The sequence below is a fragment of the Diceros bicornis genome, chromosome 13, assembly GCF_020826845.1.
Source record: "Diceros bicornis minor isolate mBicDic1 chromosome 13, mDicBic1.mat.cur, whole genome shotgun sequence".
Lineage (NCBI taxonomy): Eukaryota > Metazoa > Chordata > Mammalia > Perissodactyla > Rhinocerotidae > Diceros > Diceros bicornis.
Window position 1 is genome coordinate 33,541,101 of NC_080752.1, and position 14,629 is coordinate 33,555,729.

General features: G+C 48.2%; 1 protein-coding gene across 1 annotated transcript; it reads right to left on the reverse strand.

Annotated features, from left to right (window-relative positions):
* Positions 1–10,595: 10,595 nt before the first annotated feature.
* LOC131412340 (EF-hand domain-containing protein D2-like) lies at positions 10,596–13,696 on the reverse strand. Its single transcript, XM_058551929.1, has 4 exons — positions 13,690–13,696; positions 12,576–12,701; positions 12,127–12,344; positions 10,596–11,075 (listed from the first exon to the last, which is right to left on the reverse strand). Exons 1-4 carry the CDS (start codon positions 13,694–13,696, stop codon positions 10,944–10,946), a joined length of 483 nt encoding a protein of 160 aa, XP_058407912.1. The 3' UTR covers positions 10,596–10,943.
* Positions 13,697–14,629: the final 933 nt, after the last annotated feature.

Below are 14,629 nucleotides of genomic sequence, written 5' to 3' on the forward strand. Positions count from 1 at the left end.
AAGTGTTCACTGTTATTATTATTGTTTTTGTTGTCATCTGGTTCTTATGAGAAAGCTTGAGTCTGGACTGTCACTAGGCCCTTTTGCCTTTGTGGGCCCCTTCCTCCTTCAAAAAGTATTAAAAATTATCTTGTATGACTATGCGGGTATAAAGACTAATATAAGCCAGTTTGGATTATGTTCATTTTTTTTCTTGCTGATGCTAAAAGAAACCAAAACATTTTTGTGGGCCCTGAAGGTATTGTGGGCTCCAGGCTCTGTGTCTACTGTACTGCCGGATAATTGGCCCTGGCTGTGCCCCTCCTCATGTCGGGTTATAGACGACTGAGTGTCTGAGAGAGACCTGGGGGAATGTTCTGTGGGGCATCGTGAGCGCCTTCTCTGGGCCCGGCAGGTGCCTTTGGCTGTGGCCTGGGGCAGCCAAGGGGAAAACTGTGTTCTCACTGGGAGCAACTGGGTGGAGGAGGGAGCATCTCTGGGCGTGTGCACGGCTAGTGCCAGCCCCTCCTGACCTGGCCCTGGTGCAGGGGGCGGCCGGTCCGAGGACGCCATCACTCCAGTGGCTCAGACTGCCTAAGTGATGGTGGGGACACATGAGTGGGTGACCTGATTTTCTGGCCATGGTGACCAAGACTGAAGAAGCAGCCCGGGAAGGCTGGTGAATATCTGCAGAGGGGACCCCGGGGGAGAGGACTTCCTGTGACTGGAGGGGAGGGGGCTTGGAGCTGGATTGGCTTGAGCCCTTGAAGATGTGACTCTTGTTTGCTCATACTGTGAGGCACTGACATACTGTGTACACAGAAGCCTTTCATTCATTCATTCATTCATTCACTCCCCCGACATACTACATAAAGCATCTACTATGTGTAGGCCCTGTGCTGGGCTGGGACTACAGAGATGAGAAGACCCTGTTCAGCACTGCTGGAGCTCCCTGCCAGGCAGTGTGATCAGTGTTCCCTGGAGAGTTCCAGGCCAAGGTCTGGGAGCCCTGAACAAGAAGAGGTTAGTTCTGAGTGGGAGCTTGATGGGGTGCGGGCAGGAAATCTCTACAGATTCCATGTCCAAAATAAACTTGAGGACTTCCCAGTATGAGGATGCTGGAAGCCCCATTCCCATCCTGCTGAACCTCGTGTTTTCCAGGGCCTGCAGTGGGGCCTCCCAGGACCTGGGACCTTAGTGTCCCTCAGCCACTCAGGGACAGACTGTTCTCTCAAAATAACTGTGGGTGACTTGGCAGAGGCTGGGCTAAGGGGAGGGAAACTCAGGACAAGCAATGCCAAGGTTAGGAGTGGGGGGTGAAGGGAGCCCGAGAAATAGGGCAGGTGCACTAACTCAGCCCATAGTTTAGTCACGGGGACGGGACTCTTGGGTGGCAGCTGTTACATCCTGGGTGAGGCACACTGAGGGGCCGGCTTGGAGGTTGGCAGGGTTTCTCCTTAAAACCAGGTGGAAGTACTGGGGGTTCACTGAGTGGGTTCAGTGGGGCTGAGTGAGGGGTTTGGTGTTTGGTGATGGGGGCTGGGACAGCTTACTGAGAGGGCAGGACCCGGGTAGGGTCTTAAGGAGGCGTCTCCCTCTTCCACTCTTGGTCCCTGAATCGCTTCAGGTCTCGTCATTCTTCAACCTGCCCCCTCTGCCCCAGCTGGGAGTGGGGGTGTCTTGCGCTGACCGGGGCTGAGGGTCCCCTCTCTGCTGAGACCTGTTGGTGGAGGGCCCTGGCATGGGACAGTGGCCAGTCTCTCACATTCTGAAGTTCGAGGTCCGTATTCATCACCGGGCCAGCTGGGTGGGGACTCTGGAGCCTGACTTTTAGTCCTTTCTTTTCAGCATCCTCTTCCCTGGGGTCCGAGAACCTTATGCGCTAGGACGGTAGTGGTTCTGATGTTTTTCTCTTGGGGAAGGAGTATTGAAAGACAATGCCTAACCCAACGTGCCATGTTAATGATGGTGGCATCTCAGGCATCGGCTGGCATGTGGCGATGGCATTCCTCAGGAAGAAAACTCAAGTATGCAGACTTTCCTGTGAGGAAGCCAGAGGCGGAGGGCATCCTGGCTGCTGTACTACCAGCCATGTCCACCTGGGGGCAGTGATGCCCAGCCTAATCCCAGATTCCCACCTGCACACCCACTCAAGTTGCACCTGGGAGAGGGGGTGCCCTACCTGGAAATCAACGGGCTGGGAAGACCTTGAGAGTGTAACCCATCCTCGCATCAAAGAGATGGGAAGTCTGAGCCCCACTGGGAGTCTGATCTGTCCAAATCCACACAGGAAGCATCCCCTCTTTCCTCATCACCCCACCATCCCAGCTTGTGTTTGTGGTGGGAGAGGCTGGGGGTATCTTTGTGTGTGGGGGAGAGTCTTTGGGTGGCACCTAGGCAGAATCCCCCTGGCCCTGTTGCCCCTTCCAGTGCATGTCCTCCTCTGAATTCAGCAGGCATGGTGCCTGGATGGGTGAGGACTTTGAGGGGGGGACTGAATTGCCTGGGCCTGCACCCTTCTGCCCTGCATGGCTGTGTGTCTCTGGGGCACTCTCTGGGTCTCCTTGTTCTTGTCTGGGAATAAAACAGCACCTCTCGTGGGCTGGTTGTGAGGGTTAAATGAGTTAATATATGCAAAGTGCTTAGCCTAGCACCTGGTGATGGTAAGTGGGCATCAAATTCAATCTCTCCCATTAGGAAGGGTCCCCTCTTCTCCCTCGGGTCTGACATGACATGGGAGCCATCTGAGTAAATGCTGCACAGCATCCAGATGACCTCATCCCTGTCCCCTCCTTTCTCTGCCCCTCCTCTTCCCCACCAACCAAGAAGAACCACACACACATAAGAATATGGAATTTTAGGGGCCGGCCCGGTGGTGCAAGTGGTTAAGTGCGTGCATTCTGCTGCGGCGGCCTGGGGTTCGCCAGTTCGGATCCCAGGCGCTCACCAACACACTGCTTGGCAAGCCATGCTGTGGCGGCGTCCCATATAAAGTGGAGGAAGATGGGCACAGACGTTAGCCCAGGGCCAGTCTTCCTCAGCCAAAAAAGAGGAGGATTGGCATTGGATGTTAGTTCAGGGCTGATCTCCTCACAAAAAAAAAAAAAAAAAAAAAAAAAAAAGACTATAGAATTTTATCTTATTTTAGTTAAAAAAAATAATTGTAGGATAACGTCCAGAGTGACGTCAGCATCATGGCACGGTGACCTTTCCCCTTATATTTCCTGCCCTGAGATACAACAAAAAGGACATTCATATACCAACAGAGTACTTTCACACAACACAAAAGATACCTGAGAGAACCACACACCCTTATATCTGAAGGTGGATGTGCTGCAACCCCCAGAGGGAGTGGAAGGAGGTAAGGAGAACTCCTCTCTATCCCCAACAGCAGTGACTCTGGGTCCCTGCAGCTCTCAGAGAGGGAGGGTGGAGGGGCGGCCCTCTGCAGGGAAACCATCACTATCCAAGTTCTCTCACAGCACATGGGAAACTCCCATGTGGAGAAGACTGAACTGTTGTGGGGGTGTCTTCATGAAGCTAGCACCCCAGGAGAGCAGATAGTGAGGGAAGAGTTAGAAGCCCCTGGGATTGGGCAGCTGAAAGAAAGAGCCCCTGCCCCTTCCCAGTGCTCCAGCACAGCTGGTGGGCCAGAGTGCCCTCGGATCACGGAGGGCTCAGACTACACAGCTTTGGCCCCCACCCCGTGGTGGCAGGTGGAAGCTGCAACCAGATATTTTCAGCATGAGGAGAAAAAATGCCACACTTTCAAGTGGTATGCAAAAATATATTAAATCTCCAGACCAGAAGGAAAATGACAAGCACCCAGAATCAATCCCAAAGGCACAGAAATTTATAACCTAAATGACAGAGAATTCAAAATAGCTATCATATAATAGCTCAACGAATTACAAGAAAATACATATAGTCCGTTGAGTGAAATCAGGAACTTCTTCACAAAAGAGATTGAAACTATAAAGAAAAATCAATCAGAAATGTTGCAGATGAAAAACACAATGGAGAAGAAAGAAAAATCTGGAATCTGTAAAGAACAGAACTGAAAATATGGAAGAAAGAATTAGCAATATAGAGGATAGGAATGCAGAAATGCTCCAGGTGGAGGAGGAGAGAGAACTGAGACTAAAAAGAAATGAAGAAATTCTCCGAGAAATATCTGACTTAATTAGGAAATGTAACATAAGGGTTATAGGTATTCCAGAGGGATAAGAGAGGGAAAAAGGAGCAGAGAGCTTGTTCAAAGAAATAATAGCTGAGAACATCCCAAACATGAGGAGGGAGCTGGAAATACAAGTGAATGAAGTGAATAGATCTCCTAAATGTATCAACATAAAAAGACCCTCTCCAAGACATATAGTAATAAAGCTGGCAAAAGTCAATGACAAAGAAAAGATATTAAAGGTAGCAAGACCAAAAAATAATAATAATAATAATAATAATGTACAAAGGAATTCCCATCAGGCTTTCAGCGGATTTCACAGCAGAAACTCTACAGGCTAGGAGAGAAGAGAATGATATATTTAAAATTCTGAAAGACAAAAACTTTCAGCCAAGGATACGCTATCTAGTGAAAACATCCTTCAGATATGATAGAGAAATAATAACTATCCCAGATAAACAAAAGCTAAGGGAGTTCATTTGCACAAGACCCCACTACAAGAAATGCCCAAGAAGGCCCTCATGCCTGGGAAAAAAAAAAAAAGAGAGAGAGAAAGGGGATACAAAGCTTTGAGCAAGGAGAAAAATAGGTAGACAAAATCAGAAAAATTGCAGCTCTCTATCAGAATAGGTTAGCAAACACTTAATTATAACATCAAAGATTAAGAGAAGGAAAACACCAAAAATAAACATAACCTCATCACTTTACCCACAAACTCACAATACAAGATGGAATAAGTTGTGACAATAATAACTTAGAAGGGGAAGAGGATGGGGATGGAATTGACTTAGTCTAAGGAAATAAGAGGCCATCAGAAAATGGACTATCTCATCTATGGGATCTTTTTATACAAACCTCATGGTAATCACTAAACAAATAATCAGAATAGAGACAGGTATGATAATTAAGGAGAAAACCAAGCAAACTATCATGTAGAACATCCAAACCTAATTGGTGGTCCAAAACACACATGATGAAAAAACAAAGCAAATGCAAAAGAACTGGAAAATGAGCAATAATGTAGCAACACTCACCCCTCATATATCAATAGTCACTCTAAATGTAAATGGATTGAATTCTCCAATCAAAAGACACAGAGTGGCAGAACGGATTAAAAAACAAGATCCTAAAATATGCTGCCTCCCGGATACATTTCAGCTCTAAAGACAAACACAAGCTCAGAATGAAAGGATGGAAGACAATACTCTAAGCTAATGGCAAACAAAAGAATGCAGGTGTTGCCATACTTCTATAAGACAAAGTAGATATGAAAATAAAACAGGTGGTGAGAGACAAAGAGCGGCAATATATAATGATAAAGGGGACACTCCACCAAGAAGACATATCACTTATAAATATATATGCACCCAACGCAGGAACACCAATGTACATAAAGCAGCTAGTAACAAAACTAAAAGGAGATATTAACAACAACACAATAATAGTAGGGGATCTTAACACCCCACTTACATCAATGGATAGATCATCGAGACAGAAAGTCAATAAAGAAATAGTGGACTTAAATGAAAAACTAGACAAGATGGACTTAATAGATATATACAGAGCACTCCATCCAAACACAGCAGTATACACATTCTTATCAAGCATGAATGGAACATTCTAAGGATAGACCATATGTTGGGAAACAAGGTATGCCTCTATAAATTTAAGGAGATTGAAATCATAACAAGCATCTTATCTGACCATAATGCTGTGAAACTGGAAATCAAGTACAAGAAAAAAACTGTGGAAGTGTCAAAGATCTGGAGACTAAACAACATGCTACTGAACAACCAATGGATCATTGATGAAGTTAAAGGAGAAATAAAAAAATATCTTGAGACAGGGGCTGGCCCAGTGGCGCAAGTTGTTAGGTGCATGCGCTCTGCTGTGGTGGCCTGGGGTTCGCGGGTTCGGAACCCTGGCGTGCACGGATGCACTGCTTGTCATTCCATGTTGTGGCAGTGTCCCATATAGAGTAGATGAAGATGGGCATGGATGTTAGCTGAGGGCTGATCTTCCTCATTCACACAAAAAATATCTTGAGACAAATGAAAATGAAAATACACCATACTGACTCATATGGGATGCAGCTAAAGTGGTCCTGAGAGGAAAACTCATAGCAATACAGGCCTACCTCAACAAACGAGAAAAATTCCAAATAATCAACTTTAACTACACTTAACAGAATTAGAAAAAGAACAACAAAGAAAGCCCAAAATCAGCAGAAGAAGTGAAATAAAAATTAGAGTAGAAATAAATGAAATAGAAACCAAAAAAACAGGAGAAAGGATCAATGAAACTAAGAGCTGGTACTTTGAGAAGATAAAGAAAATTGACAAACCTTAGCCAGACTCACTAAGAAAAAAAGAGAGAAAGCTCAAATAAATAAAATTAGAAATAAAAGAGGAGAAATTACAATGGACACCAGAGATATACAGAGGATTATAAGAGAATACTATGAAAAACAATATGCCAACAAATTGGACAATCTAGAAGAAATAGATAAATTCGTAGACTCACACAACCTCCCAAAACTGAATCAAGAAGAAATAGAGAATCTGAACAGACCAATCACAAATGAAGAGATTGAAACAGTAATCAAAAACCTCCCAAAAAATAAAAGTCCAGGACCAGATGGCTTCTCTGGAGAATTTTACAAAACATTCAAAGAAGATTTCATATCTATCTTTCTCAAACCATTCCAAAATATAGAGGAAGATGGAACACTTCCTAACACCTTCTATGAGGCCAACATCACCCTGGTACCAAAGCCAGGCAAAGACAATACTAAGAAGGAAAACTACAGGTCAATATCACTGACAAACATAGATGCAAAAATCCTCAACAAAATATTGGCAAACCGAACATAGGAATATATTAAAAATATCATACACCACGATTAAGTGGGATTTATATCACGGACATAGGGATGGTTCAACAACCGCAAATCAATCAATGTGATATAACACATTAACAAAACGAGGAATAAAAACCACATGATTATCTCAATAGATGCAGAGAAGGCATTTGACAAGATACAAAATGCATTTATGATAAAAACTGTCAACAAAATAGGTATAGAAGGAAAGTACCTCAACATAATAAAGGCCTTATGACAAACCCACAGCCAACATCATATTCAATGGGGGAAACTTAAAGCCATTCCCCTGAGAACAGGAACAAGACAAGGGTGCCTACTCTCGCCACTCTTATTCAACATAGTACCGGAGGTTTTGGCCAGAGCAGTTAGGCAAGAGAAAAGAATAAAGGGAATCCCAATAGGCAATGAAGAAGTGAAACTCACTGTTTGCAGATGACAAGATTTTATATATAGAAAACCCTAAAGAATCCACTGGAAAACTATTAGAAATAATAAAAAACTACAGCAAAGTTGCAGGGTACAAAATCAACTTACCAAAATCAGTTATATTTCTATACTCTAATAGCGAACTAACAGAAAGAGAACTCAAGGAGACAATCCCATTTACAATCCCAACAAAAAGAATAAAATATCTAGGAATACGTTTAACCAAGGAGGTGAAGGACCTATACAATGATAACTATAAGACATTATTGAAAGAAATCAACGATGACATAAAGAAATGGAAAGACATCCGATGCACATGGGTCAGAGGAATAAACGTGGTTAAGAAGTCCACACTACCTAAAGCAATCTACAGAGTCAATGCAATCCCAATCAGAATCCCAAGGACATTCTTCACGGAAATAGAACAAAGAATATTAAAATTCATATGGGGCAAAAAAAACCCCAAAGCGATCCTGAGAAAAAAGAACAAAGCTGGAGCCATCACAATCCCTGACTTCAAAATATACTACAAAGCTATAATAGTTAAAATAGCCTGGTACTGGTACAAAAACAGACACACAGAATTGAAAGCCCAGAAATAAAACCGCACATCTATGCACAGCTAATCTTTGACAAAGGAGCTAAGAACACACAATGGAGAAAGGAGAGTGTCTTCCATAAATGGTGCTGGGAAAACTGGACAGCCACATGCAAAAGAATGCAAGTAGACCATCTTCTTTCACCATACACAAAAATTAACTCAAAATAGATCAAAGACCTGAAGGTGAGACCTGAAACTATAAAACTCCTAGAAGAATATGTAGGCAGTACACTCTTTGACATCAGTCAGAGAGGGATCTCTTTGATTCCATGTCTACACGGACAAGTGAAACAAAAGAAAAATAAACAAGTGAGATTTCATCAGACTAAAGAGCTTCTGCAGGCAAATGAAACCAGAATCAAAATGAAAAGACAACACACCAGCTGGGAGAAAGTATTTGCAAAGCATATATCCGATAAGAGGTTAATCTCCATAATATATAAAGAACTCACACAACTGGACAACAACAAAAAGAAACAACCCAATTAAAAAATGTGCAGAGGATATGAACAGACATTTTTCCAAGGAAGATATACAGATGGCCAATAGGCACATGAAACTATGTTCAACATCGCTAATCACCAGGGAAATGCAAACCAAAACAACACTAAGATATCACCTTACACCCATTAGAATGGCTATAATCACCGAGACAAAAAATAACAAATGTTGGAGAGGTTGTGAAGAAAAGGGAACACTCATTCACTGCTGATGGGAATGCAAACGGGTGCAGCCTCTATGGAAAACAGCATGGAGACTCCTCAAAAAATTAAAAATAGAAATACCTTATGATCCAGGTATCCCAATACTGGGTTCTATCCAAAGAACTTGAAATCAACAACCCAAAGAGGCTTATGCATCCCTATGTTCATTGCAGCATTATTCACTATAGCCAAGAAGTGGAAGCAACCTAAGTGTCCCTCGACTGGTGGTTGGATAAAGAAGATGTGGTAATATATATACAATGGAATAGTACTCAGCCATAGAGAAGACAAAATCGTCCCATTTGCAGCAACGTGGACGGACCTGAAGGGTATTATGTTAAGCAAAATAAGCCAGAAAGAGAGAGACAAACACTACATGATATCACTCATACGTGGAAGATAAACAATACACGGACAGAGAGAAGAGTTTGGTGGTGGGGGAAGGGGGTTGGGCGATGGGCACAAGGGGTGATGGGATGCATGTATATGGTGACTGATAAACAATAATGTACAACTAAAAGTTCACAATGTTATAAACTATTATGACATCAATAAAAAACAAATAATCGTACCACCGAAGGAAGAAGTAGGTTTTTTTTCTTTTCTTCTGTGTGAGAAGGGAGGAAAAAAATAAAAAGCAATAAGCCCAAAGAAAAAGACCTTGTTATATTCATCTGTATAAACACGTCTTCTAAGGCAAATGCAATCCAGGATCAAGGCTGCTGCACTGGGGTCGGTACCTCCTAATTTCTGCAGATTCTAAGGCCAAAAAATAAAACCTCTGCAAGTCCAATGGGAGCCTCAGCGACTCTTGGGGCATTTGACTAAAATAAAGAGTTATCGAGTTTAAAAAGGAGTAACATTGTCATGACACACACTGAAAGTTGCATAAATAGTCTCGACGGCCGTTCACTCGTTTGGACTGGGTGACGGGCACGGTTTCATGATACAGCAATGAACACACAGACGCACACACACAGACACGCACACATGTGAGCCAGCACATCGGGAGCTGAGCAGGACCAGGCAGGTGACACAAGCGTGGCTGAGGCCCATCTGGAGATGGGCACAGGGCGGGCTGGGGTCCCCAGGCTTCCTCAGGGTGTGAGTGTGATGGGAGAGGTACCAATGCTGGTGACAAGGTGGTGAACATCACTCGGGGAAGGATGGTGTGAAAGGACCGAGCGAGGCCCCCTGCTCTCCACCGCCTGGTCCACGCAAAACACTTAAAGCACTTCTTGGACGCCTCCTGGAGAATGGAGATGGGTGCTGGTTTCCTTCCCTATGAAGGGCCAGTCCCTCTTCCCCACCCTGCTCTCTCCAGAGCCCCTGGGACACTCAGGCTGTTCTGGAGGGACTAGGGAGTGCTGTTTCTGCCCCCAGAGCCTTCCCTGCCCATGATCCATGGCATGGCTGGCAGAGTGTGAGCCCGTGAGGTAGATTGGCACAGCTGCCCCTCACCCTGCCAGGCTGGGCTCCAGAGAGCTGGGGTCTACAAGTCAGCATGGGGCGCCAGGGGCCTGGGTCCCTTTGCCAAGATGGAGGTCTCCCGCCTTGACTTCAGCAGAGGGGAGGCAGGGCTGGAGGAACAGGTGTTGGGGGTGGGAGCCGTTGTGCCTCTGATCAGCTCCTTAGGCCCAGCTCTATGGGGCCGGCCACACTTCTTGCCATCTGTCACACCCCAGGCTAGGAAGGGGCTCAGAGGGCCCCAGGGCCAGTGCAGCCTGCTGGTTAAGGGCAGGTGGCCTCTGGGTAGGGGAGGAGGTGAAAAGGGAGAGGCACAGGGGAGGGGAGGAGTGTGTGGGGGGCAGGCACATTGGGCAGGGAGCGCCGCAGAGCCAGGAGCAGGGCTCGGAGCATCAAGCAGCACTGGAGCAGGCAGCGGGGCAGCCAGGGGTGTGAGAGAGACTCAGGAATTGCCAGGGAGGGCTGGGCCGGGCCGGGCAGGGAGCCAGAGCTGGTGTCGTGGCCTCAGGAACAGCAGAGAGGAGCGGGGAGAGGCTGGACCACTTCTGTGAGGCCCTCAACTGGCTCCGTGCACAGGTGTTTTAGGTTTTCAGGATTGTCCCTTCAGACAGAGCCGAGGGTTCACGCTCGGCCTCCCGTGTGCCCGCCCTCGCCTGCTGGATGGGGCACTGGAGCCAGGGCCGTGCGGTCAGGCCCAGCCCCTCGCTACTTGAAGGTGGCCTGCAGCTCCTTGAAGGCTGCTTTCCGCTGCTTCATCTCCTCCGCCTGCTTCTTCCTCTCCTCCTGCTCCGCCTTGATCTCCTCCTCAAAGCGGCTGGACTCACTGATGGCCTGGACCTGGGGGGAGGGGGCGAGGTGGGTCCGGGGGGGCGGTCTCTGCGCCTCCACTGTGGGCTTGCTCTGGGGTCCTCCCGGCCTCCAGTTCTGCTGTGCCCCTCCCACCAACACACGCACAGCTCTGCCTCTCACTAGCTCTGGCCCTGGGGCGGGCACTGCATTCACCTCTCTGAGCCTCAGTTTCTCCGTTTAGAGCCTGCTGCTCAGTCACTCTGACCTCACGGACTGTTGGGAGGATTGAAAGAGATACGGCACAGTCAGTGGCTGCTGCGTGGCAAGGCTCCTCGATGTGGGAGCTTCTGAGGTTGCCATCCTCACCCTGTTTCCCGTCCTGGGGAGCCCAGCTGCACACCTGGTCCCACTGATGAACCTGAAACATCCCATCAACCCTAGAAGCCCAAAGGGAGGCAGGAGCAGCATTGAGAAGGAATGTTCTTAGCTCACATGGGAAGAGGGAGAAACATGGAAAGGCAGGTGCCCTGGGGCCCTGGGGGGGTGGGACCCAGGAGCCATATATGTCCCCTCTATCTAAATGTGTGCTGAAAGGGAAGGGTGCTGTGCATGTAGGTGGCCTCTGGGGCTCAACAGCCTCCCTATAGGCTAGGGCTGGCGGGGCTGGTGTCTCTGAGAGGCCCCGGGAGCCAGTGCTGTGTTTCTGGGCCTGCTCTGCTGTCTCTTGGGCCCACCTTTAAGGCTCAGTCCTTTGGGGGTAGTGGCTCTGTGTGCCAGGGCCAGCTCAAAGTGGTCCCTGTCCCCTCTCTGACAGTACATACCCCTTACCCACCCCCCGGCACAGGGACAGAAAGTGGAAGCTGGAAAAGATCACAGCCTGGATGGGAGGGGACAGAGCCAGGAGGGCACACTGTGGGCCTTGCCCAGCTCGGCCGGGGTGTCAGCTTCCTGTCTCCTGTCTGCAGCCTCAGCAGGGACAGGAAGGGGAAGCGCTGGCCCTCGAGCTAACCCAGGGTCCTGTTATAGCCCAGTCACCGCCCTCCTCGAGCCAGGGTCAGGCCCCCCGACCCCAGGCTCCACACATCCTCCCATTCCTCACCTTGGCCTCAAAGAAGCTCTTGGCCCCCGTGACGCCCTCAGTGGAGACGTGAATCTCGGAGAGGCGGGCCAGCACGTGCAGCCCGCTGTCCTCCTGCAGCTCCCCAGCCGCTGCCTTGCGGAAGATCAGGAGGAACTGTGCAGGGAGAAAAGTGTGTGGGGTCAGGGAGTAGGGAAAGGGGCCGGAGTCCCTGGCCACAGCCAGGCCCAGCCTCAGGCCTTCCGGAGAAATAGGTTTATATCATTATGACAAAGACCACCCCTCACCTGCATGAGCCTTCCTCGAGTCTTCCAGACCTCTGACCCGTCTACGCTGTCCTGCCTCTCCAAGGAGCCACCATTTCATCCAAACGCCCTGAGATGATGAGTGGGGAAAGAGCCCCCTGGCTGGACAGGGGTGATGTCGCCTCCCTCCCCTCCCAAGTCTTGGGGCCCCCGGCGCCCACTTACCCTGCAGCCTTCCCCAGCCTGTGACGTAGCAGACATAGTTGTTGGGTGGAATGCTGCCACGGCCGCCCAGCTGGATCTTGTTGGTTATGGAGTTGGTTGGCCAGTTTGAGCAGAGCAGTGTCGTTCCTGGGTTGGTAAAGAGGCAGAGCATAAAGAGAGGGTTGACTGTTCCTGCCCCAATTTCATTTCTGATTCTAGCTCTAGCTGGAACCACTGAACCCCCTCCTCAGCCAGCCCTATTGTGAATCTTCCTTCTGTCGGGGCTGTGATGGATTGGAGAACAGCCGTGGTTAAACCCCAGGATTGCATTTTGTCCCTGGTGGAGCTTGGAGCCCTAAATTCCCCTAAGCCCTTTCAGGGGAATGTTTAGAACAGGGCGGGCAAACAGGTTTTGGCTTGCAATGTCCACTCTGATGGATTAGCCGTGGCTGCCTGGTGGGCTGTGTTGACAAGGATGCTGAGACTCTGTCCAGGGTCAGCAAGGAAACACATCCATGGTTGCTTGGTGACATCTGTCCTGTCATACACTTCCCATGTTTGGTTTAGAAAATGGCAAGAGATGCTCAGGTCAAAGGGCCTTTCTGCCTTTTACTCTTAGCTCTCTCTTCCGCCTTGACCTCTTCCGCCAGATTCATCCCTTTGCCTCACACTCTTGTCGAGGAAATCGTTAGTGATTGGCAAATTGTATTTTTCACAATGGCTGCAATGAGATCTCCCATCGTATAGGCTCTTGTTATGATGTGATGTTGACGCTCCATCCACTGAAAAGTAGGGTCTGGGTGGGGAGTGGGGACTGGGGGCCTGTGATATGGTGAAAGTGACACCATGTGACTTCTGAGACTAGTCACGAGAAAAGATACAGCTTCCGTCTGGTCCTCCAGGACTCTTGTTCTTGGAACTCATCCTCTGTGCCATGAAGAAGCCCAGGCCACAGGGAGAGGCCACATATAGATGGTCCAGACAACAGGCCCATTGACAGCCAGCATCAGCCCCCAGTAGGTGAGAGAGGAAGCCTTCGAGATGCTGCAGCCCCGGCCATTGTCTGTCTGCAACCCAGTGAGACCCTGAGTGAGAAGTGCCCAGCAGAGCCCAGTCAGACCCGAGATAAAATTACGATCCATGATTGTGGCTCTTTTAAGCCATTATGTTTCTGAGCGATTTGTTATAAAGCAACAGATACCCAGAAGAGTAATGCCCATTGATAGGACAGATATTAAAGGTCCTTAGGGCTGACAGCATGCTCAGTTCTAGCACACTTTCTTAGCCATCTCTCCCATAATTCCTCTTCACTATGCTCCCTTCCTGCTGGACAGCTCTGGTCCCTGTCCCAGCGCCACCTGCCCATTCTGTGACCATCCCTTGTCCTGGCACTTCTGACTTAAAAAGCTCCTTCCTCACTCTCTGCCCACCATGTCCTCCCCATCTCTCAAGCCCTTCCTTGACACATCCTGTGTCATTTTATGGCTTTCTGGTGTCTTGTGTGTGTGCCTCACCCAGTTGTCAAGCCCTTTGAGGTCAGGGACCGACTCATGACTGAGGGACCCCGTGAATCCTCTGTGAGCCATCATCAGCGCTGGACCACAGCAGGCTAACTGGATGAGGGAATGCCGAGGGTTATGACCACAGGGCGTCCTCCTGCTCTCCAGGGGCTGTGATGAGGAGGCTTCTGGAAGATCTGGCAGAGTGAGCTCTCTGGGCAGCTGTTCAAGAGTGGCATCTTGGGCTGCAGAAGAGGTCATGCACATGGATAAATTATGCACATTTGAAGTGAAGGCTGGGGCGCTTCTTTCTAGAGACACTTCTGGAACTGCAGATTGGGAGAGGATTGGGAGAGGAGAGGATGACAGACACCTCTGGTTCTGGAAAGATGATGGGGAAGCAGGGAAAAGGAGGAATACTTTCTCTCTCCCTCGGGGAGATGGCGACGATGATAAAAGTGCATTGAAAGCCTGCCAGGATCAGGCTCTCTGCTAAGTTCATCACACCTCATTTAATGCTCCTTTCTAGATCTGTAACTTCTCTAGGTCATGGCTTCCTCATCTGTGAAGTGGGGT

Excerpts from the sequence above, each read along its gene's own strand:
- LOC131412340 (XM_058551929.1), bottom strand. Across the intron at positions 12,345-12,575 it reads AGGCTGGGGAAGGCTGCAGG|GCCTGAGGCTGGGCCTGGCT; the intron begins GTAAGTGGGCGC and ends TTTCTCCGGAAG. Across the intron at positions 11,076-12,126 it reads AGAGCTTCTTTGAGGCCAAG|GTCCAGGCCATCAGTGAGTC; the intron begins GTGAGGAATGGG and ends CCCTCCCCCCAG.